The 25,561-nt window shown below is 38.9% G+C and overlaps 1 protein-coding gene across 1 annotated transcript in view; it reads right to left on the reverse strand.

Annotated features, from left to right (window-relative positions):
- The window catches only part of MAN1A1 (mannosidase alpha class 1A member 1), a 57,008-nt gene that overhangs the window by 12,928 nt on the left and 18,519 nt on the right, over positions 1 to 25,561 (reverse strand). The window contains exons 3-8 of the mRNA XM_083497790.1: positions 21,706 to 21,821; positions 17,506 to 17,586; positions 12,742 to 12,836; positions 7,120 to 7,243; positions 5,368 to 5,461; positions 961 to 1,076 (exon numbers count right to left, since the gene is read on the reverse strand). Coding sequence (XP_083353916.1) covers positions 961 to 1,076; positions 5,368 to 5,461; positions 7,120 to 7,243; positions 12,742 to 12,836; positions 17,506 to 17,586; positions 21,706 to 21,821 — 626 coding nt within the window. The remainder of the gene's footprint in view (positions 1 to 960; positions 1,077 to 5,367; positions 5,462 to 7,119; positions 7,244 to 12,741; positions 12,837 to 17,505; positions 17,587 to 21,705; positions 21,822 to 25,561) is intronic.

The following is a 25,561-nucleotide window of genomic DNA, read 5'->3' on the forward strand; positions in this document are numbered from 1 at the left end:
GCGGGATGGATCGCGCTTGCTGCCTTGTCTTCTTTAGCTGCACTGGAGAGGTTTAGCTCCTGGCTGGAGAGGTTGCGCGGCTATGGATCCTGCGCACTGTCTTGGCTTCTTTGCTCTTTGGGGCTGGGGGGGGGGGACCTGGGCTTCCCCCGCAGCCCCGAGAAGCTCTGGGAGAAGTGGACAGGCTGCATGCAGCCTGTCCGTTGCTCTTTGGGGCTGGGGGGGGGGATAATATTTTTTTCCTTGATTTCCCCCTCTAAAAACTAGGTGCGTCCTGTGGTCCGGTGCGTCCAATAGAGCGAAAAATACGGTACATTCCGTCAACTAATGTTGTCAACATAAAAGCTATTGAAAAATGTGCTGTCATAATGTTTTGAAACAGAATTGACACATGTTTAATAACCATGTAGGTCTGGTTCAAGAGATGTTTTGTGTGAGCAGTCCTGCTTCCCTCATGCCCTATCACACACCATTCTGAAAGGACCCTCGATCCTGGGAGCAGCCTCTGAGGGGAGGAGTTTGGGAAATCATTGGCATGCGAGCAGATTCTGTCTATGGGTCAAACCCATTACATTTACAAAAAATTTCTACTGCCAAGCATGGAGTAAATTATATGCTTTGTTAGTACTGTACCTCTTTTCACAGATAAATAGGCTTCGGCTAATCTTACAACTAGAGGGAAACTGGGAATCTGACCACCAGACACAGGTACATAATCAGTACAATGTGAAGACAGATGTAGGAGGAAATCACGGTCTATTCATAAATTAGGAACAATGACATTCATGTAAAGTAGATGAATATACTTAAAAGTTTTGTTTAAAGGAATACATATTCAATCAAAATTTATTGTTGAAAACATTTAAACAATCCAGACACTTAACATATGCTGCAAAGCCCCTTTATTTAGAAGGTGTTTCATATTAGAAAATCTTAAGTAGATTTATATATTTCATTTACCTGAACAGCATCATAATACATCTGCATGCCTTCTTCATCTGTCTTGTCTGACATTAGCCATGCCTTCAGCAAATATTCATAAAAGCTATCTCCAAGCCCTCCAATTGACACATGATCTGAAAAGAAACAAACAGAAAAGCACTCTAAACTAATTTCACCTTCAATTTAAGTGTCTGTACACTCCCCACCTAATTTTAAAGATGAACTGCAAAATAACTCTTTGCACAGTAAAGCCAGAAACCCAAGAAATTATTTTAATTTGTAACCCTGCGCACACTTATCTAGGTGTAATTGCCATTGAACAAAGTGAGGCTGACTTCCAAGTAGATATGCAAAGGATTGGGCTGCAAGCCATTATTCAGAATAAAAGTGCTCTACAAACAACACTTTTTGATAAGCTGATTATATATAAATCCAATCACTCTGTATTGTATTACTTCAAAATATAGTGCTCTGCGAGCATGAAAGAATGTCAAGCATTTGGCATATTTAGCTGAACTCTACCCCTAACAAAGTTAAAAAGTCCTCCCATTCAACCTGATTTGATGAACTCATTCTATTCTTTCTATTCTATAAGTGGGACTGACACATGGTTCAAATGCAATGCATACAGTCATCTGGGTTTTAAAAGGTGAACCAGTCTAATTTTAAGCTGACTCTTTAGGTTTGATTTTAAGTCATGTTGTTTGATTTTGCAAGTTGATTCTCCTTTAGGTTAAATAGGAGCAATGCTACACTTAAAGAGTTTTATTGAACCTTTTAAATGAATATTTCTAGGATGATGAGATACATTTTATGCTTTCTTTCTTTTTCCAGATCATAGTGCATCTACCTCTTCTAAGATGGCTAAATACTGTGCTGCTGCATGTAAATTAGTCACCAGGGACTAATTGTAGCAAACATCATTTTGTTTTCCGTGTCTGGTGCTTTTATAGTATGATACAGTTACAGTGGTGCCTCGGGTTACAGACGCATCAGGTTACAGACTCCGCTAACCCAGAAATAGTACCTCGGGTTAAGAACTTTGCTTCAGGATGAGAACAGAAATCGCGCAGCAGCAGCGCGGTGGTAGCGGGAGGCCCCATTAGCTAAAGTGGTGCTTCAGGTTAAGAACAGTTTCCAGTTTCCAGAACGAATTAAGTTCTTAACCCAAGGTACCACTGTACTAGTGATTTTATTGTTAGGGCTCTTTATTTTGTTTTCCTTGATATTTTATATATTTGCAAAAAAATTCTGGTCATTGACCATAATGGCAGATTTCCTAAATGTCAGTCATTGCTATGACTTCAATCACAGCAAAACAGTGAAAGGAAGAATAAAGTAAGTGTTTCACATAGCTAATGAGCAGAATATTGCTGGAGCAATGTGCCCCGTATGGACCAGAAATTTATTTATATTAAATGAAATCTGGAAAATTGAGGAGTATGTCTATTCTGGGAGGGATGGGGGGGGGCAGCTTTCCCTTTCACACTTATACCAAATATCCTGAAAAGAAGTCTATTTAACTTCATGAAGTTCTTCCTTTCCAAATTATGCCTTCAAAATTGAAAGGACAGACATGCTTGTTTACTCTTTAAGGCTTAAAACCAAACAAGTAATATGGCCTACTTTTTCCTATTAAAGGTTTCACCTTTACAGTGTGCATCTTTAACTATCAGCCTGTGACCTGGTATTTAGTTTTCTGAAATGTTACCTTTGCTCTCCATTTCCAAAGAATTGTTCTGTGATGGCAAGATAGAATTACGAAGAACTAACAAAACAGAACACTTTTTTTAAAGTAAAGAAATACCTCATTAATTACACGAGTGTCCACAATACAAAGAAGAAAGAAGCTTTTCTCAGAAGAATGAGTGCACTCTCTGTGATGGAAGGTTGATCTCTGAATAGCAGCATTTAAATGACCTTTGCAGTTTCCTAAATGAATTACCTCAGAAACTCTTGACATTTGCAGACTAAATAGCACAAGCAGAGTCTCATCAATAATAAGTCCTGCTATTATATCCATTATTGCTAGAGACAAATCTAATTGACCCATGACGCTGGAAATCACTTTCAATTTGCAACTGAAGTAACAAAGGCTAAATAAATGTACAGGAACAATAGCAATAAAATAGTTCCAACATTCGGAACTATAGTACTGCTGGTCTAATTGTAGTAGAAAATATTTTGCCTCACAGTGGCTATTGTTGCAGTCTCAATATTCTCTAAGGCCCAGTGTCAACATTTTGGTGGTATTTAGTAAAAGGTAGGGTGTGCACCAGATTCAGCCAAAGCCCGAAGTCCAAACAGAATCAGGTTGATTTGTGTCCTGCCTAGAGTGGGCAGAAGCAGCAAATGGGCTTGTCCCAAAAATATTTGTACAGATCTAGGCCAATCTGTAGCTCCAAACAGTCTCACAGAAAGCCAGGCCAATGTTCCAATTATTAATTACAATACCATATAAGAATTCTAGTGCGGAGAGAAGGAGATCTGGAGGAAGGGTAGCATGATCTCCTCCTACCAAACATGTGCTAATCACAGGCTTACAGGGATGAGCTGGACTTTGCTTCATGCATGCTGCGGGGCTACCTAGAAGGCTCGTGGTGTGCATGAGAAGTCTTAAAATGAGAAACACTTTTGGAAGTCCTGTCTCTTATAAAGCGTTTGATGTGTTTGGTTGCATTTCTTCAGCTTGTGTTTGTTTGCTCTCATTTGTCAAACAACCCCAGTTCCCTCGTTTGTTTGTTTTGAAATGTTTGCTGTTTTATTTTTTATTTTATTATCTTCTCATTGCTAAGAATATTGCATTTTGATTATCCATTGCCAACAACAAACTACAAGAAGGATCTAGCTTGTGTTTTGTAGCTTAGAGGTGTTTTACCTTTTTATCTCTACAGTGGTACCTTGGTTCTCAAAAGCCTTGGTTCTCAAACGCTGAAAACCTGGAAGTAAGTGTTCCTGTTTTCGAATGTTTTTCAGAAGCTGAACGTCTGATGCGGCTGTCAGCTATTGTTTCTGGTGCACCTGTACCAATCAGAAGCTGTGTCTTGGTTTTCGAACATTTCGGAAGTCAAATGGACTTTCGGAATGGATAAAATTTGTTTTTTTTGTTTTTGCTATTTATTTTGCGTTTTTGTTTTTAAGGCTTTTTCGGTTAATTTGTTTTTGTGACTGTGTGGAACCCAGTTCAGCTACTGATTGATTGTGTGACTGCGGAATGACTATAATCAGTGCAGGTACGATTTTTTTTTAAAAAAAATTTATCATCTACAATACTGTCTTATTTATTTTATAGTACAGTACATTGATTATTGCTTTCATTTTATAGATCAATGGTCTCGTTAGATAGTAAAATTCATGTTAAATTGCTGTTTTAGGGGTCGCTTTTAAAAGTCTGGAACAGATCAATCCGTTTTGCATTACTTTCTATGGGAAAGAGCACCTTGGTTTTGTAACGCTTTGGTTTTGTAAAGGACTTCCGGAACGGATTAAGTTGGAGAACTAAGGCACCACTGTATCTGCCATCCAGCCAAACCTTGTGGCCACAGCCTACTGAACGCAATATTATCATAATTTATCAGCAAACACAGGAGCGTGAGAAATGACATGATTGCGCACCGAGTCTATTTTTTTTAATTACTTTTTTTGAAAAGCAAATTTTAAAGGTGTACAGCACAAAAAGACCTGCAGCTCTCTATCTACAACTAGGCAGTTACTCCCCTCTAGAGAGGTTACCATGCCCCCAAGTTTGCATGTTTCTATGTCAAAAAAGCAAGTTATTGTAGCTTTTATTCTGCAATGCCAGTCAATGTGATTTTTGGAAATTTGTAAAATAAGACAGAGCCTGATCCAGATTTACAACCAGAGCAGCAAATCAAATAAACGTGTCTGCAATAACACTTTATGAATTTTGAAATTTTGTATCGGTAAATCTTTTGTTAAATATTTATAATTAACAAGTAAAATAGATACATGTGCTCTCAAGATGACTGCTGCATTTGTAATGAACTGTGTCCAAAAGAATTGTCCCATTCACAAAACGAGTCCCACCTGCACAAGATAATTTCCCCTCTCTCTTCTCCCCCATGCAACCCCCCATTCTTTTCTGAGTGTTCCCAAATCCCTCCAGAGGAGATGGGAGAGGGAGGGGAGACTCATTGTGCTCGCATGAACAGGACAACTTTGCTATAACCACTTATAAATTATGAAAATGCATTTCTATTTCCTGAAAACAAAACTATCATAATTATTTTGGTTCAGAGTATATTTAGTGTACATTTTATAAACAAACACAAATAATGAAGGGACAAAGAAAAGCCACATTGACAATATAGTTCAAGTAGCTTTTTAAGAAGTCTTTTAAACGTTTTGTTTTTAAACAAAATAACTGAAATGTGTGCATACCGCTAGTGAAAATGATATACTTACGTTGACCCCACTGACCACTACTCGGATTTAGGTAATTAGGATAAAGACCTTCTGGCTTATCCAATCGTTTTAAAACTTTTCTAATGTTCATAACCTATGTCAAATAACAAAAACAATTATGGTGTTTCATATGCACTTTTTTTGGTGTATTTTACATAAAGAATTTATTCTTTGCAAAAAGAAAAGAAATGTATGACTATTCAAACTTAAGGGAAGCAACTCTTTCAAGAGTACTGGATTATATTCTAACTAAACTTCTGCTGACAGTCTCATAAGCAGAATTTTGCTTTTGGGACACATTCCACAGTGAAAAGGAAGGAGGAAAGAGGAAATGCTTTTTGCCTATCTTTCCTTCCAACTGCTGCCCCTTGAAAATCTGCTGGAAAATCATGAGAAGCAACAAAATGGGAAGAGGAGATTGACAAAAATGCTGCCCCGCCCATACTCCAACCAGACCTTCTACAGGATTCCAGTTGCCTATATAAACAGAAGCAACTCTTCCATTTACAGATGAGTTGTTAGGATTCAAGCCATCATTTTATACTGGCTTGCACTCTCCCCCTGTCCCACTCTCACACACAGCCCATACTGGGATGGACATCGTCCAGAGCTATTTTGTGTAGCTAATTAATGACTTCTTGCTAGATTAGTGTTGAACATTAGCTGAAAAGTAATCTGGTTCCGTAACTCCTCAATATATGTTTGAGAACCTATGGCTGCATTTGAACTTGGGTATTCAGTAACTATAGTTAAAAAATGCAAATAACCTGTCCACAAGCTGCTTGCTGTCCTAGCAATCCTGTTTTGCTGCTCCTTGAGTTGAGCAAGGAAACAAACCACAAACTGGTTGGCTTAGCATTATATCCAAACCAGCCGTTTGTTTCACTCTCTAAACCCGAAGCCAAGGTTTGTTCTTAGTTGCAGATTGTGGTTTGGAGAGAGGGAGGGAGGGAGGGAGAGAGAGAGAGAGAGAGAGAGAGAGAGAGAGAGAGAGAGAGAGAAGCAAACCAAGAGTGCTGCTTTGGACTAAGCAGCCCTGTGTGTTTTGTTTCCCTGTTCCTGAAGTGGAAGAGCCTGGGCTGGACGAATAGGCTAATTTGTTAACTGCTTATCATTATATACGAATGAAGCATAAGAATGCAGAATGTATTAGGGGCAATTATGGGTTGTGTTCCATGTTGGACTATTACAAATGTTTCATCTGAGCGACTATATCAGCTTGCCAGGCGGAAGGGTGTCCATCCCTCCAATTTCATGGGTGCAGGGGGCACACAAGGGGAGGCCTTACTGCAAAAGCAGCTACACAGGGCTTCCTCTGATGGGGTGAAATATACCTAATAAGCCCTATATTTTTAATCCCACACTCAAGTTAGCTGGAAAACATTTCTTTTGAATCAGCACCTAAAACAGACTGTTGTGCCATAACAGGCAAGCACAACATGATTTAGGGATGATTACTACCTGTGAAACTACTAATAAGCTGGATAAAAAAAACCTAATGCAGAGAAAATCCACACACACTTTCTCTCCCTTGTTTGCAGTACAAGGTCAACCTAAGATACTTAAAATGTGTACACTTCTACCATCCTACTATCATAAAACATTTGAAAGAAGTGCCGGAAACCAAATCATTTGTACTCAGAAAATAAGTTCAGAGGATCCAAAGAACAAAAATTGAGATATTCCCGACAACTGGCAATTGTCACACTTCCAAAAGTGTGATGCAACTACTGGCAAAAACTCTTAACTGACCTTTTCAGCAAAAACTGGATTTCCAGATAAGTGGCTTAGATGCATAAATTCCAAATGCAGAGTTCCAAATTCCGCCAAAATACTGCTTCCTCCTGAAGCCCAGGGCCAGTTGCGACCAATGCCACTAAAAAGGGAAAAAAAGTGATGTGAGATTGAGAAATAAAAGTTACAACACCATAAACTACGTAGTAGCTTGACAAGAAACATAAAAGCCGTGAATACTAAATGCTAAACGCAATAAAAAGCCCCTAATACGCAGTCTCTTATTTAATCACATTTGCATCTCTTCAATGTTCACATGTACTTTGCTTTTATTTCCTGTTAATGCTGTTAAGCAGTCAGAGCAGCACTTCCTTTGGAGTATGCCTAGTTCACAATACTTAGAAGAGCTGCATTACCAAATCATTTTTATGTGAACCTGAATACCCTCCAAAGAGTGCTGTTCACCTAAATTAGCTATTTGTAACTATAGGATGGAGCCAAAATAAAATGTATTATTCAGTTCCTTTTCAATATTAGCACATTTAACCTATCTGCACTGCTTTGGTACTATTGCAAGTTGAGAGGATGCCCAATTTAGCAATAAGCTCGTTATACACAGACCATGAAGGAGAAGGCTTAGAGATACTAGCCCTTCCCAAGCAGATCTTCTCTTTCCTCCAGAGTACCATACATTACTGTCACATGTTTCCTTGAGTGAACTTCTCTAACAGCCTCAATCCTATGAAATAAGCCCAAATTACAGTGGTGCCTCACAAGACAAAATTAATCCGTTCCGTGAGTCTCTTCGTCTAGCGGTTTTTTCGTCTTGCGAAGCAACCCTATTAGCGGCTTAGCGCTATTAGCGGTTTAGCAGCTATTAAAGGCTTAGTGGATTAGCGGCTAAAAGGCTATTAGCAGTTTAGCGGCTTAGAAAAGGGGGGGGGGAGCGGAAAAAAATCGGAACACTTGCAAGACGTTTTCGTCTTGCAAAGCAAGCCCATAGGGAAAATCGTCTTGCGACGCAGCTCAAAAACGGAAAACCCTTTCGTCTAGCGGGTTTTCCGTCTTGTGAGGCATTCGTCTTGCGAGGCACCACTGTAGTTCAAAGGTGCTTATGCCCAATGGACATTGACTCCTTGTCACACTTGGCCAGCTTTATGTGATGAAAACTGAACCAGCATCCATCCTTGGTATTCTCTTCCAGCTCTTGCATGGAACTTACTAGTCTGTCATCTCAGGCTAGTTATGCTCATGAATCAGTTATCCACATGAGTAAACTCTTGACGTGACTATAACTGATGCGAAACCTGTATTTCTTTTCTTCAAAGGTGTCTAAAACCATTATGGCAAAAAATCCATGTAGTTTATTTTCAAAATAGAAAGTTGTATAAAAATGGAGTCTCTTTTCAAAACTTTAAACTAGGATATTATACTTCATGCTATACCTGATTCAAAGCATGGGCTGTTAAACAAAGCATTGACCTTCCAGTGAAATAGAAACCAAATATTACATTAAAAAGCTTTCTGTGTGAATCTTCTGTTACTTATTTTACATTGTGGTTAACAATAAGAACTTCCAAAATAGAAAGCACCAAGGATTTCTGGGTCCACAAGTTCAATACACGATGCGTTTACTTTGAAATTTCTGATGAAAGTAATAAGGCAACCTCTTTCAAGAGTCAGCTGAACAAAATGGAATTCAGTTTTTGAGGCCTTGGGCAAAACTTGATATAAAAATGATCCTGGCCAAGACACTATTTTGCAACAAAACAAATATTCTCAATATGCTTATATTATCATGTACATCCTTGCATGAAAGTAAATCAGACCTGGCTATGGCAATGGACTCTATATGGGGGTACCTTTGCAGACTGCAGGAAGCTTCAACCAGTCCAGAATGGAGCAGCAAGAATGTTAGTGGGAGCTCACCCCTGGATCAGGCTACACCTATCCTGTGACAACTGCACTGGTTACATATTTATTTTCATGTACAAGTCAAAATATCAGAGATGGTTTTTAAAACCCCAAATGGCTCTGGCTTAAGATATCTGATGGAATGCCTTCGCCTGTGTGTTGCTAAGCTATGGGAGAGACTCCCATCCATCAGGGAGACTTATTTTACTGTGGAGATAGCAAGGCCTTCTCAGTGGGCGGCCCCCACATTGTGCAACATGTTGTCTGCTGAAGCCTAGGTTGTTCATTCTCTTGTTTTCCATGGGTTTGTGAAGATGCTTTTCTTTCAGCTGGCTTTTGCTGATGGACTATCTGAAGAGACAGTTTTATCTCTGCTTCCTGTTTCTTTTCAGCTGTTCTTGAATGCATTTTGCCTTTACTGGGGCTTTAAAGTGAATCTGATCTATTTGTTGTAAACCATCTTAAATTATGTGTATAAGTGTTTTTAAAAATCTTATCTAAATAAATATAAATTACAGTAGAAGAACTGGTAGCAAGAGATTTAGTCTGCAATCCTGTGCATGTTTCCTAAGACTATGGCCCACTGAATACAGTAGGACAGCTAGGTAAAATATGCATGGGACTGAACTTTTAGCTATGTATATTTTCATAGCTGCTTATGATTTATTATTCTCTCTCAACAAAATGGAGATACATCAACACCGCTCAGTGCCTACTTGGAAACCTGAAGAAAAATGTGCAGCACTTCATGTCTGGGATTTATTTTACTTTCATCACCATGAGATAAGTTCAAGAAACTAATAACTATTTTTTATGCATAGGTTGAAATAAAGATAGCAAACTCAATTGTCAAAGAGATGAAAATACCAGAGGGACAGAAACAAAGATCTGCACTTTCTTCCTGCCGGAGGGGCATTCATTAAAATTCTTCAGGTATTTATGCTTTCAAAGTATGTGGGCTTAAATTCAGGGATTTTTTGCAACAAATTACAGGAATAGTGCTGCTGAAGAGTTTCAGATAATCAGTTGGAGCCAAGGTGTATGAAGCACGTCAAATGTGGGGCAGGCATGGGTAATTTCAGCCAGTAGCAGAAATATGCATTTAAAAAAATAAATAATACTGTATTTACATACATTTCATAAACATTTAGCTACTTTGGTGAAACAACTGAATGGAAAAGAATAATTATGGAGTTTCTCCAACATGGCTTTATTTGAATATTTCACCTGCAGTTGTAGGCAAATCTGCAGGAATCAACAGAAACTATAAGTTATTTCTTGCCCTACATATACATTTAGGTTGCAATTAAATGCACATTTACCTCAAGTAAGTTCCACTGAACTCAGTAAATGAGAACATTCAATCTTTGTTCCATGCATGAATGAGGAAATGCAGTAGTGCAGTGGGGGGCGGGGGGAAGGAAGGGTGTAGCCCTGGGTACAAATTTCTGAGGGGGTGCAATCAGGCACCATCACCACCAGCTCCCTCATCAAGGCCGGAGCAGTGGGGAGGCAAACTGTGCACAGGGCGGGCCTTCAGGGCTGGGGCAGCACCTCCTTTTCCTCATGGCTGGCAAAAGGACACTTGTGCATGCTCCGCCCCTGGGATGGCCAAGAGGGAGGGATGAAGAAAGCACTGCCAGAGCCATGTGCGTTGCCCAGAGCACCTCGCTGCAGGGACAGGAGGATGAGGTTACACAGTGAAGCTCCTGGCTTCACGTTTCTCTGCCTTATCTCTGCCCTCAGGTTGGAGCTAGTTTGCAAGGAGAGATTCCCTTGATTGGATGCTGGCCGGCGAAGGGACTGACTGCTGCCCAGTCCACTATAGGGCACAACACTTGCCCCGCCCAAGGCACCGGCAACCCATGCTACACCCCTGAAGAAATGTGCATGTGTTTGAGAAAGATAGGAGGAGCAAACCATAGCTTTCCCCATCTTTCTCATACACTTGCCCCAACACATTCCTTCAGTAAAAAGCCGTAAGCTGTTTGGTCTCTTACTGTGGCATGAACCCAACTACCTCAGATGTACAGATGGCTGATTTAGATCTTTATAGTCATCCTTGGCTTACTGTTTTGTGTGTAATGCATCTGTTTATATATGAATGAATAAACATGTCGGACAAAAAAATGCTGCTTTTAAATATGATTAGTCAGTCTTTTCCTAGATTAGCACAATAGTCATTCCATTCAAGAAGCAGGTACATGAAGGCAATTTAATTATTGAAAAATCCAGATCCCAGGGCATTTTAAGTACGTACATACTTCTTTAGGTATTGAGTTTATAGCTTAGTTCCTCATTAGGAAGTACATTCCAGCTCCTGTAAATCTCAAACATACTTTTTATCATCTTTCAGAATACACTTATCTAGCACTGATTAATAAAGGCAAACAATACAAGTTTCCCATTGCTTTATGTGCTAAGGGTTTGATTAATCATTCTTCCTGGAGTTTCACACATAGCAGGGGGGAATAAAATATAAGAAAGCTGTAAGATTATATGTAACAGTGAGAGCCAGCCTTAAAGCAGTTCCCTAAAGCAAAAGCAAGCTGAACACTAAATCAGAGAACCATGAATATGAATCTATTATTCATCATGTGATGATAATAAATTATCTCTGAAAAAGAAATCTGTTAGATCTAAATCCCCCTACAACAGCATCTTGTATAATAGGGAGATTCAGTTACAGAACCACTCCAAAGCCGCAGGGAAGTCAAATAGATTAAAAGGCAATTCATTCAACATAGCTGTTGGCACTGGGAAGATAGGTCAGTAACACAGCCCTACTGACTTCCACTGTCAACAGTTTGTACAACCCTTCCAAGTAGCAAAGAAACCTGAAAACAGACTGAATATAAGGGTGATCCCTAACAAAGTCACAGTGTGTGGTATGTTCCCATTCAGTATTCCTGCTAGTGATTTCCTTTTCAGCATAAGCCATTCAATTCCCCTTCCTGTTTTGAATTCTACCCTCCACCCCTCAGTCAGTCACCATTCTGTGCCCTCTGAGCATGCTCCTCACTGAGTGGTTTGTGTTCTCTTCTGAAGGTTTTTTTCTTAAAACAATAAATAAAAACAAATCTGGTACTTCAACAAGCCTTGAGTTCCCTCAAGTCTGTCTATTTTCGCCATGTCACACACTTTGAGAAGGAGGGTGCAATTAGTATATATTGATTTAAAAATTGCAATAAAAAGAAGAGTAAATATTTGCACTGTCCTTGCATCAAAAGCTGACTCTCATGCAGGTCACCTTTTTGTCTTTTGTACAATTTGCTATTGTATGATAGAATAAAAAGATGACCAACATAAGAGCATGGGTGTGCATAAAAAAATATACACTAGTTAGTTAGTTAATTTACCATTTGCCAGTTGAAGTAAATTAAGAAAGGAATTGAAATAATTAAGTTACATCAATTTTAGAAAGTCTCAGTGTGAAATTCAGGCACATTAACTTTAAACTTAGAATACTGTGGCTTCACTACCTCCTTATAAATATTCAGAGTAAACTTTGAGAAGACTGGACTTCTATTCAACTGAGACCACAAAAGTTGTTTCAGTTTGCAGAATGTCTGCAAATTGCAACAAATGAGAGAGCAATTATGTGTCATCTCATGTTATGTATTCACACAAGCCAGGAGCCTAAAAGGTAAGATAATACAGAAAATTGTCGCCTGATTGTCCATCCCAATAAATAAAGGGCAAACAGAAGCTATTCCTTGTTTTTACCTTTTGATATTTAACAATGCCCAAGGAATTCCTGTTGGCGTGTTAAAGGCTGGAAGCAGTTTCTCTCCTAGTTCTACTGCTTTCTTCCGAAATACCTGTAAAATTAAAATCAGCAATAGTCAGACAAATCAAGAAACAATAAACTCTAATTCACCTGGAGCTGTGGAACTCTCCCAGGTCAGAGTCCAACACATGGTAAGTAGGATTTGGAATACTTCATGGACACTTTCCCATAACAAAATGAGTTAGAAGCTTTGTTCTAATTTTTAAGTGAAAGCTGAACATTTTTGGAAAGGATCCTGGAAAATCCATTCATTTATGAGACTTGTAGACCCCAGAACAGATTAAATATATGAAAAACAAAATAGAATAAAAATTGAACATAAAAAATCCATAACTCCAACAAAGAAAAAATAATTTCACACTTCCTCTTTTCATCAAGCCATAAAAATTATGTCTAACATACAACTCTGTTCTTCATTCAGACAATTATGCATTTTATTATTTAGTTCCCAATTTATAAACCCACCCTTCACATAGTGATCCCTGGGAGGCATACAACATAAAATCAAACTTAATCAAGCTAATGTGATTTACCACCAATGATTCACACATTTATTTGCATGTGCTCTAGTGGCCATCCTTCAAACCCATCCAATAGCCAAGTGGCAGTCTATCACCACATCAGGGTACTGGTTCTAGACAAGACTTGCCAATTTCATTCATGTGCACAGGTAGGTTTTTCAAGAATGCTGGTAACTAAACTGAGTGGATCTGACAGTTCACCCACTTGAATCCGTTGCCTCTAATCTATGCCTCTGTTCACCAGCACTTAAAGATGAAAGGAGAACGATGAATAACATTGGCACAAAGCAGAGTTAGGAACAGAAAACACTTCATATGTCCAGATTTTGCTCGCATTACAAAAAAATGTCTATTGCAATTTGCTAATTAGGTTTTGTTATCTTATGAGAAGAGGAGAAAAAACCCAGTGGAAAAAAGCTTAATTCAGCTAACAGTAAAACTTCTGTTAGCAGAATGGGGAAGGAAGCACTTTTCAGCTACTCCCTCTCTCTCTGCAATCCGCCATGCCTCCCTAAATCTGCTCTGAAGGACTGGGAGGACGATCTGGAGTAAATTTAGAGAGAGGTTGATGAGAGGGGGAATAGCTGAAAACTGCTTCCTTCCCCATTCTGCTAACAGACGCCTTACCTATCTGAATGACACAAACGGATTATAAACCTAAGGAAAGATTTTTTTAAAAAATGTAACTAAAATTCCCTGTAAAAACACAGAGAAGAAAAATGAAAAATGTAGACAGGGCACAGAGTTTGCAGATAACTCAGTGCACATGAAAGTCATTGCTCTAAATAAAATTCTTATATACAAATTACTTGAAAAGAACCTCAGTCTGGAGGAGACACTGAAAGTTCCAGGAAGTAAGTTTTCCTACTCGGTTACATACACAATCTTTTGCCTGATCAACCTTTAATCTCTTAGCAGAACAAAACTCTACATCTAATTGGTCAATACTTGTTTTGTTGGCTTTAGAATATCAGGGACTGCAATCTTTAGCTGATCTAAGGTCAATTCATGACAAACAGAAAAACATTTATTCCAACAAAACAAAAATGCAGGTTCAGTGTCACAAAAATTGAATTATCTCGGACTGCACAAACAATTGACAAATCCTGAATCAAGAACCGAAGCAGAGTCACTTCAAGAAGGTTTGTCTGAAGTGGATCTCTACAAAGCACTATGGGAATTCAGATGTTTAATCACAGCAAACTGAGTCTCCAAAAAATTCTCCTCTAGTTTGTCATAGAAGAAAAATGCAGAGCTGGGAGAGGGACATGTCTTTTGTGACAGACAGGTCTAGCTTTTAATCAGAGGACATCATTTTACCAGGGCTCTCCAATCACACTGCTTTGGGAGACGGGATGCTGAATACATCACCTAGTTTTTGTCTTTTCTGTGCTTTGTCAATTCTTTGTGCTCTGCCAGTGGTGACTGCTTGGAAAACACTGAACATTAAAGCCCTTCTGCCTTTGTGCCACATGCCAAAAATATCCACTCCTATCAAATCAGCTTTGTGCTTAGTTTCTGTGACTTTTGGTGCCAACTGAGCACAACACAAGCCTGAAGCTGTTTCTTTCATTCATCATAACTCCCTAGCCACGGCACTCAACGTCCTGAAATTTTGCAAGTTACTTTCCTAGGGAAACCTCTACAATCTACAACATCTTCATAATAAAATTGTTGCCCTACAGTAAAGTGCCCGCCAGCTCAGGTGTAACACCCACCCACCAAGAATATAGGTGTGGTTAATCCAACAGGCTATATGGGTGAATACCCAGGCGATGGTGATGCCCCAAAGTGGTATCAGACGCAAAGTCTGGCAAATCACTTCAATCTCTTCTCCCAAAGCAGTAGAAGACAGAAGGGAAGGGGGAAAGGGAACACACAATAGGGATTCACACACACGCCAGGCAAAGGAAAAGCGGGGAAGAAAGGAAAGGAACAAGCCAGCAGTAAAGATGGTGGACAGGGAAACCAAACAAAATGGTGACTGGTAAAAGACAAAGCTGAGGAGGAAAAAACAACAACCAGCCCTCAATCATACCAACCAAACAGACAAAAACACTCTGGAAAACACATCATGCCACACACCACTCATATAAAGAATAATTAGAAAAAATAAGCTTTAAAGAGACAGAGGAAACACCTGAGGAGAAATCAGTAACAGGAGCCAGAGAAGATGTGTACAGCTTTCGCCGAAGGCATATTGGGCGCGATCTACATCCCAATATGTTGTCCTGCCTTTCAACCACTAGGTGGGGCCATAGACCCAACCCGATAGCCTTGTTACCACAATGTGAAATCTGTAAAGGCTGTCTTGCAGAACTGCTACAGCTTTCCTTCTGAAATTTGGCAGGGTTCATCCACTTAGAAGGGATCAAATGTTGCTCTTTTCCAAACCAATGAAGTGGGGTCCAAACTGAATTTTGTGGTTTATACACACCCCTAGCATTTTCTTCAGTTTCAATAAGCTGGTATTGACCTTAAGTAAATAATGTCCAAATTCAATGCTCTGAACTGTTGCATCTTTTAAGTAGCAATCCAATTTTGTATGCAGGTGTTAAAAGTTAATTGGAATGTCATTTTCCTACTGTTTTATCTATTAAGTAGTTGAAGTAATTTATTCTTTCAGGGAGACACATGAAAAGGTCTCCATTCTTATAAGCCAAATTACATTTAGGATAAGTCAAATTACTTCGCAATCTCAGAGATCCTAATAAAATATGGCTATAATACTGATAACCACAAAATGGTGTAATGTATGGAACATAAGCAAAGTTTGCTGTGGGACCAGAAAACTGTGGATGTAAAGCGGAGGCTATCAGACAAAGTTGCCTGATGGTGTAAAGTTGGTGTAAGTGTTACCACAAGTAAGATGGAGTCTACAGTACAGTATCAAGAAAGAAATTCAGAGAAACTGAACACCACATTTGCTGCATGGGAAGATTTCCTCTCTCCTGTTGTGAGCTGTTCCATTGGTTTTCCCAAGTCCCCACCGAGCAAATTTTGGAGGTGGGGAGTTGACCAGGGAGAAGCCCCATTGTGCAAATAGAAGTCTTTGCACAAGGTCTCTGCTGACAGGACTCATAAGCTGAATCCTGCTGTCAGGGAAAAATAGTTGTCCTGATTTTAGGCAGCATGATACAGCGCAAGCTCACACTGTCTCTCTGCCCTGCTGCCACCCTACACTTACGTAAAGGTAAAGGGACCCCTGACCATTAGGTCCAGTCGTGGCCGACTCTGGGGTTGCGGCGCACATCTCGCTTTATTGGCCGAGAGAGCCGGCGTACAGCTTCTGGTTCATGTGGCCAGCATGACTAAGCTGCTTCTGGAGAACCAGAGCAGCGCACGGAAATGCTGTTTACCTTCCCGCCGGAGCGGTACTTATTTATCTACTTGCACTTTGACGTGCTTTCGAACTGCTAGGTTGGCAGGAGCTGGGACTGAGCAACGGGAGCTCACCCCGTCACGGGGATTTGAACTGCCGACCTTCTGATCGGCAAGTCCTAGGCTCTGTGGTCTAACCCACAGCGCCACCCGCACCAGGCACCCTAAGAACAATATCCCAAGACTTCTCAAAGAAAAGCAAAAGAATTCACATTTTTGTTTTTTCAACTACTGTGTATGTAAGAAAGAAAAAGGGGACACCCACCTTTCTAGACTCTCAAAGTTATTTGCACACTTGTTATGGTGGATGAACTCCTCATTTGGAGTATGTACTTACAGGGTAGTTTACAGGAACTTTGGGAGTGAGAGTCTGGGAGTGGCACAGACTCCCACAAGAAATGATGAACTCTCCTTCCTTGGAGGTTTTTAAGCAGAGGTTGGATGGTCATCTGTCATGGATGCTTTAGCTGAAGTTCCTGCATTGAGGGGTTGGACTAGATGTCCCTTGGGTCCCTTCCAACTCTATGATTCTATGACTCTCTTGAAGAGCTCAGCGATTAGGTCTTCCCATTCTTGAGACATCCCAGACCCAAGTTGTTAATGGCTTTGAACCCAGCCTGGTAGTGTATGAGGAGGTAGTAGAAGCTTTTGAGCACTAGAGTTATGTGCTTGCAGCATTTCTCCAATTAGCCAGTCCCTGGTGTGTTGTTCCAGTCCCCTAAGCCAAACTTTGGGCTTTAACCTGTTACTCAGTATTATAGATTTAGAGCTACTATTGAAGACCATAAATGATCTTACCTCTTCTCCAGAAAGGTAGTATGCTGAAAGCAGCCCACCAACAAAGCGAATGTTCACTTCAAAAACGGAAACTTCTGCATTCTATGAATACAAATACAATACATTTTTAGGTAAATTATAGTGAATTTTCAACATGAAAAGGAAATACAATGTCTGCAGTAGTCTCCAGTTGTTTCTAGGGTCTGGTTTGCATGACATGGTAAGCCAATTTTGGCAGGCACCTCGAGAGGAGCTTGCAGCTGCTTTGCTCCTCCTGGTGCTTTTAACTCCCGTGCTGCACTGAGCTAAGTCAAGGTTTGGCTGAGCACGTTGTTTGAACCCAAGCTCACGGTGAGGTTCTCTCCTCACTAAACACAAAATGTATCCATGATTTTTCACAAACTTGGCTCCATATCACAGACAGGGAAGTCACTATGAACTCTTTGCCTCCAGGAGGATACACTATCCAAAGATTTAAGCATAATTCTTGCCCAATTTGCATTCAGTGTTTATGCCAGTTTTAAGCTTCAAAATGCAGTATGAAAAAGTTTATATTCAGAAGCAGAAATAAAACGATGCTTCACAAAGACAGAAACATCAGTTAAATTCTAAGAAAATGTATTTGTTTCCACAATGAAGGAAATAGTTCACCTAAGGAAGAGTTTAACAGACTACTAAAATCATTTGAACCTCACACCCTTGCCATGTCCACAGCACTACGTTTTTGTTTTAAAAAACCTCCTAAGAATAGGATTATTGGCAAAAGCTCTTTGTGAATCATACCTCTATGGGACAAACACATTTTCAGGATGTTGTTATTATTCCCTGTCTTTCCAGAGAAGACAGTTCTTCCTAGATTCTTTATGCCCATTTCTTTGTTGCAAATAGTTACACCATTTTACAACAATTAATATATCATGTATTGCTTGTTACACTATTCACATGATCCTGATCTTGACTGGGACTCTGCAGTGGTTTCTCATCCAAATTCCCCCATCTCCTATTTGCCTCTGAATGGACTGTCTGCTATAAACAGCACTGCCAGGAGCAGGAGCAGCCACAGAATAACTTCTTGGTGGAGAACTGGCAGCTGTAGGCGATTCTTCTGTTTAGTACTCTATGGAGCTGATTTTCATCCAGAAAGCAAAATTAAGCACTTAAAAACAACAGCCTGTGCTTAACATGTAGTTAGGCCATTAATTACTGCCTAGCTTATGCCAATTTTTTTATAACAAGGCAAAAACTTTGCATACAGCTACAGCTCTCTTTATTAGTATATTAATTCCATAACATGATAAATTTTGTTTTAAATGTGGAGAAAAGAGATATCACAAAAACTTAAAACTTTTTATCATATATTACTCAACTTTCTCTCATACAATCGAAGGATACTATCATTTTAAATTATAGCCCTAAATAAACCTTGCAGATTTGCTGAAGCTAACAACTGTACAAACCATAGCATTTCTAGAGTACGTTACACAATCCACTGAGGCATGTGGAACAAATGAAGCAAGAGATTGTAGTCAATATAGACATGAAAGCTCTGTATTTAATAGGAGAGCTATCCTTAAGCTCATTATGGCAAGCTAGCATCACCCTGGGAAAACATGTGGATGAGAGAGATTTGAAGAGAAGCTGAAGAGGCTTTACTTAACTTCTAGGAAACCAGTCTGCATTTGAATGGGAATGTGGGGGAGAAGACAGTGAGGAGTTTTATTCAAGCCTGTATCAGATTTCCCTATGAGCAGATAATGAAGTCTCAAATCAAAAATGGTGGGGGGCACTTAAAATATTCTCTCCCCTCTCGTAAGCTTCAGAAAACTATCAAGATATATCATGTGTAAATGTAAGAAATAAAATATCTGATGAATGCAGTTGAAAATCAGTATGCCATATGTGATGATGAAGATGAAAAATGTAACACAGGGATCATGGATTTTAACACTAATTGTCTGTCAGCAACCTATTTCTATAGCAAGTGTACCATAAAGGTCAGGAAAGAGAAATAATGCACTGTATTCTTCCATGTATAACACGCCTCCATGTATAAGATGCCCCCTATTTTGGGAGACTCCAAATTGAGAAAGTGGTGGTGGGGATATTGTATCCGTGTACAAGACGGCCCACAATTTTGAACATGATTTTTGAACATAATTTGTATAAAAGTTGGGAGGAGCAGATCTAGAATCAGGAAGTGGCAGGAGAATATGAAGACTTCCTTCCAATATGTCTTTTTAGTGGGGGAAGGGGGAAGAATATGTACTTGCTCACTGAACTGTAAAGTTGCAGAGCAAGCCTTTTCTAAAAGTTCAGATGTGGATTTTCAACTCCAGTCAAGTCAGCACTGGCTATTACCAGGGTCAGATTTGGTAATATGGCCCCCTGATTGAATAGTTGCCCAGATGTTGGCAAACTACCAGCTGTAAGGTCTGTTTATGCTATACTAAGATCACCTTTGTTCTTTTAAAATCAGATAATTCAGGAGTGAACTTATTTACTCTCTACCTTCTGCAGAACTCTAAGTTCAGAATTTGAAAGCTCTGCCATCACACATTCTTCATCTCCCTTAATCAGGCTTCCTCAACCTTCCAGATATTTTGAGACTACAATTCCCATCATCCCTGACCACTGGTCCTGCTAGCTAGGAATCATGGGAGTTGTAGGCCAAAAACATCTGGGGGACTGAGTTTGAGGAAGACTGTCCTTAATCATTGGATTCTTCCACCCATTTGCCTATTTTGTTGTTCATTAGAAGTTTCTTTCTTTGAGTAAGCCCATTTACTATCATTATTATCAATTACATTTATTAGATGCTATTTGTTGCCGCAGGCGACTCAAAGTGACTTTACATAAAAAAGAAATAATAAATTTAAAGTTTATCACAAAGGAAGTTAGAATTCTATGTCCCAAACTGCATCACTTTGTGTTTACACAGAACTACATTTTCCCTGGTACTGCTTTTGGAGTTCTTCATGGTCTGCTTGGAATTTTCTATCCTGTATACTGTCTTCCACAAGTTTTGCTATCTCACCAATTACCCTTGTCTCCAGTTTTCACACTAAATGCTGTTAGTCTTAGTACAGAACATTGAAGCACTCAATTTTTATGACTTTATTCCATTTTTAGCTATCCTCTGGTTCCTGTTTATTAACTAGTTGATCCCTATTTATAACATAGGCATGCCACTGTTTGTGAATTAATTTCATTAAATCTTGCATGAAATTACTCCCATTTATTAGGAAGGATTAAAACTAAAAATGTATTTAGTTAGATATTCCTTTGGTAACATCATCACAATATGCACCAAAGGCTAGATTTAAATACATAAAGACTTCTGGGAAACATCAAGGTGATTATAAATACCAATTCCACAGTGGCCTGACAAACAATACCTTGGCAGAAAGATTTTTATTTCAGTGAGACATGGAGGAAACAGATAAATGGAAAGGTGCTGCTGCTTATAATTTTGTGTTTGAACGGGATTTCCTGAAATTTTAATTGCTATATGCTGAGAAAAATTGAGGTGATACAGCCTCTTTTCAACTTTAAGAATAGGGGGCAGATCATTAATTGCTGCCTAGGTCTAACAAAATATTGTTCACATTCTAGCATTACATTCAGATCCTCTCTAGAACAGCCCCATGGGGTGGGAAAACACAATTACTACAGAAATATGACACCCAGGTTTGCAGCTCTTGGGACAGAGGTAGTTATGAAGGTCTTTTAAAGTAACTGTCTACCTAACATATGTTTTCTAAGTAAGAACACAGTTTAACTAGCATTTAAATTTTATTTTATAATATACACCTCCCACAATTACCTTTTAAAAAGATTCTTACTAAAGGATTTTACATTTTAAATAGGTAGTAAAGCAAAATGACATACTGGAAGTCCCATTTGAATTGTGCTAATTAGCTAAAGATTTAAAGTTTAAAGCTCTGTCTCATTTGAAGAGAAAAAGAACTGTCATAAGGGTGAGATAAGTAACTTGCTTAGAATGAAACTTGCCTAGGCCTGTTCTGGGTTTGAAACCCATGTTGGGCAAAAGATTCCTGGACTGCAAGGGGCTGGCCTAGATGACCCTTGTGGTCCCCTCCATCTCTACAGTACTATGATTCTCTTCTGAGGACTGCTTAAAAAGACCAGTATCTCTGAACATTATTCAAGTCAGGGTTGTTGCTATGTGTGCAAGCAGTAGAAAAAGAACACAATACTCACCACATTGAAATCTAGATTTTTCTCTACCCATTCTTTAGCTTCTTTAAATTCATCTTTCATTTCCATGATGTACAGTGTATCCAAGGCATCGACAATTGTTGCTCCTTGAATATTACCTGAAAAGGGCCAGCACTGTAATTAATGATAAGCTTTTTTTTGCTGCTCTATCAAGAAATATTTATATAGCAGACAAAGATCATAATAACTTTCATGGTTCTCAGTCTACACTAACTACAGTAGAGTTGCAGATATTATGAAGGGAAAATCCTTACAGTAACTGGATTTTAAAATTTGCTTTAGTGTCCTATTCTATGGCACTGAAAATCCGATGCACACTTGTGCGCTATGGTCTAGTTGTCTGCATTTGTGAAACTAAATTTCTTGTCAACAGGCCTCCTACAAATCAAATATCAGTCCATAAATAATAAAATACTTCATTTTGTAGAAAGCTTATGATTGAAACAGAATATGTTGAATAATTACTATGATCCCTGAATTAAGAGCACTATTTGGGATTCTTTCCTATCCTGCTATACTACCTGAATACCATCCTTTTGTTCGCACAGCCCCCTGCAAGCATGCGACATTTCTTCACACTCCATATTCCTCAAATAATACATTTTGGATTCTGTGCCTCAGTTCTATTATCCTCCAGGCCCTGTCTATAAGATGCTCTTATTCTGTTACAGAATATAATGATATTGCGTCTCACCATGATGAGAAGGTTGGGTGCAAGAAAGGTGGTAGTTTTTTAGGTTTTTTTTTTAAAAAAAAATCTCAGCATTTCTATTCTGAATCACATCATTTTAGCTATTTCTCCTCTACCTGACCCCTCAGTTAACACAAGTCTTTCTTGTAACAGTGCATTTGTTATTCATTAACTATTGAAATGTTATAGCTGTGTACAACGACAAATATTTTACAGAAAAAGATATGAGATATCTTGCAAACAATGCAAGAACATTAGCATGTAAAGAAAATATAAGCAATTCTTTTGGCGAACAACTTCTGAATGGGCCTCAACTGGCAACTGCAAAATCATATAAGTGTCTTGAAACAACACACATCAGTGTGAATGTCCTTTCTGTAAAACCAGCAATAAAAGCACAAATAATAAGCTGAACCACACGTCCCACACCAACATATGACTCTCCATTCACTAAGAACAGTAAGAGAAAGTGAAAGGCATACCTCATCTTTTAAAAGGTTTGAATACATGAACTTGAAAACTGGCTGAATTCTCAAGTGCTCAATTCTAAACTAGAAAGAAAGCATAACACTTGCCTACAGGGAGATTGCATGCTCTGATTCGTGAGCCAACCAATGTGGCACCTGGAAGCACCCATAGAGGCCTTCCCTGCCACCTGCAGCATCCCCTCCCCACTGCTGAAAATTGGCTTGAAAGAATATGCTGCTCTATGATGATGCTGGGAACAACTGCTGATCTGAATTGTCTGCTTTCAGCATAACTTTAGTTGTATCTCCATGGCCATCAAAGAAAATGCAGTGAATTTCGCCCATCTAACAAAGAACACCAAATTCCTGAGCCAGGGATTTCAGAACTTTTTCTTAGGCCCTCTTGACTGCAAGTCTCTTTTCTTCAGTGATTGAGCTGGCATCCATAAAGGCAGCTGTGGCAAGCGGGCCAATACCATATCTGATGCTCTGCATACCAACATTATGCATTTCTATGATGTACTCTGCACTCTGCCTTTTTATCAGAAGTGGAAGGTATATTTGGTTTTTCTAACGTCAATTCATAACTTCCATCTTGGTCATCATCTGTGTGTTATTCATTTTCATCAGCACAGAAAATTATTTCGTTTGATGGTATTGAATCACCTAATCTACTTCTATGCTTATATTCAACAAGCCTTCTCTCATCTTCTTGCTGCTTCCAATTTTTAACTTGTTTGTTATGTTCAAGCATATGTAATACACTTGTGATTACTAGATGATCATTTTAATGATTATTATGCAATTTTACACACATTGTTTTAAAAAATGACAAGTTTTAAATTACTGGAAATTCCACAAAATGTTAAAAAGTCAATATTTGTTTGCAAAGTACAAATCAAAACTAAATTACAGTTGTACCTTGGTTCTCGAACGGCTTAGTTGCCGAACAAATCAGCTCCCGTATGCCGCAAACCCAGAAGTAAGTGTTCTGGTTTGCAAATGTTTTTCGGAAGCCGAACGTCTGATGCGGCTTCTGCTTGAGTGCAGGAAGCTCCTGCCGCCAATCAGAAGCCACGCCTTGGTTTTTGAATGGTTTTGGGAGTCGAACAGACTCCCGGAACGGATTAAGTTTGAGAACCAAGGTATATTTATTTAACCAAAATATCTTTTAAATTCCCAACTCATGTTACAACTTTTTAGCAACCCTCATTTTTTGAAATTTAAAGTTGAAAAATTCAGCATACCCTATTATGAGAACCTACAATTTTATTCTCTTATACTACTTGAAGCTGCATCCCTATGTACACTTACAAGGGGGTAACTCCCAATGGCTTGCCTCTAATTAAATATGCATTGGATTGGCTTGCATGTTTATTCCAAGTGTGAGATAGTATAATCCCAAATCAAACACCACTGCTATTGGTTTTTCTGTGTTAGATAACATGGCTTGCAGTCAAGCGGTGGGAACTAGCTCTGGATGTTTACAGGGAAATAAATGCATTATCAAGTGGTACTACTCACAACACTCCAGCAATTTAGTTTAGTTATATTGCAAAGGCAAATATCATGTTTTTATTCCTATACTTTAACCATCTTTAACCAACATTCCTCTCTGAAACAAACTCAGAAAAGCCTTCCAAGACAAATATGCTACTTGACATGACATCATTTAGAGGACAAAATAGGGTAATGCAATTTAATAGCATGAACAGGATAAAGTTATTTGATTTACCAATAAATCCTGGAACTAGTTATGCTGCCAGAAGAAGTGTTATTGGATTTAAAATAGTTTATCTTATTAAATCAGCATAAGCTATAAATACAAACTTCAGTGTATGGCTCCAGCAGGACAATTTACCCACTGAAATAGCATGTTTCTTAAGTCTCTAAAAGCAGGACACACTGAATTGTGATGCTTAGCATCTGCAGAAGAGCCTTGGATCAGAGTTTTAAGTATGCCATGTCTCTCATATATATATAATGGCATACTACGAAAGCATATATATATATATATATATATATATATATATATATATATATATATATATGAGAGAATAGGAGCTTAGCCTTTGAAATAAGTATGTTGTAAGTAGTCATCCTGCCTCATTCCTGACTAGCTGCCACTACAACTTCCTGTAAACACTTCCCTGAATTCTGGAAGACATGAACTTGTACTTGCCTGGCTGCATGTGAACTACACACAAAGGAGCTTAGCTGAAATGAAAGAAAGAAAGAGAAGGGACAACACCAGAAAAACAAAGTACTGCACAATATAATGAAGCAGGTAGACATCAAGGGGAGGGGAGGGTAGGTTAGCAGTTCTCACAAGGATGTTTGCCTGACCTGTGATTTGCAACAGACTAGCAACAAAATGTCAGAGTAAAAGCATTACATTTCATGGCCTTACAGGAAAGTACTAAGAGATAGGCTGTATTCAATGCCTGCAGCTTGAGCCTCCAATATAAAAAGAACTTTAATCTAAATTCTCAAATCTGCTTATATTTCAGAAAGAACTTCTTTGTTGCTGCCTTTTTTCTGCTATTGTTTTATATCCAGTACCTCATCACTTAAGCCATTAGGACCTGAAACAAATTAGCTCATACAGGGTCTGCTATACATTTGCTACTTACTACAACCCAAACTAAACTTGTAAAAAAATGATGTTTGTTCATACCAT

This window comes from Podarcis liolepis (genome assembly GCF_965112155.1).
Source record: "Podarcis liolepis genome assembly, chromosome: 3".
NCBI classification, from domain to species: Eukaryota; Metazoa; Chordata; class Lepidosauria; order Squamata; family Lacertidae; genus Podarcis; species Podarcis liolepis.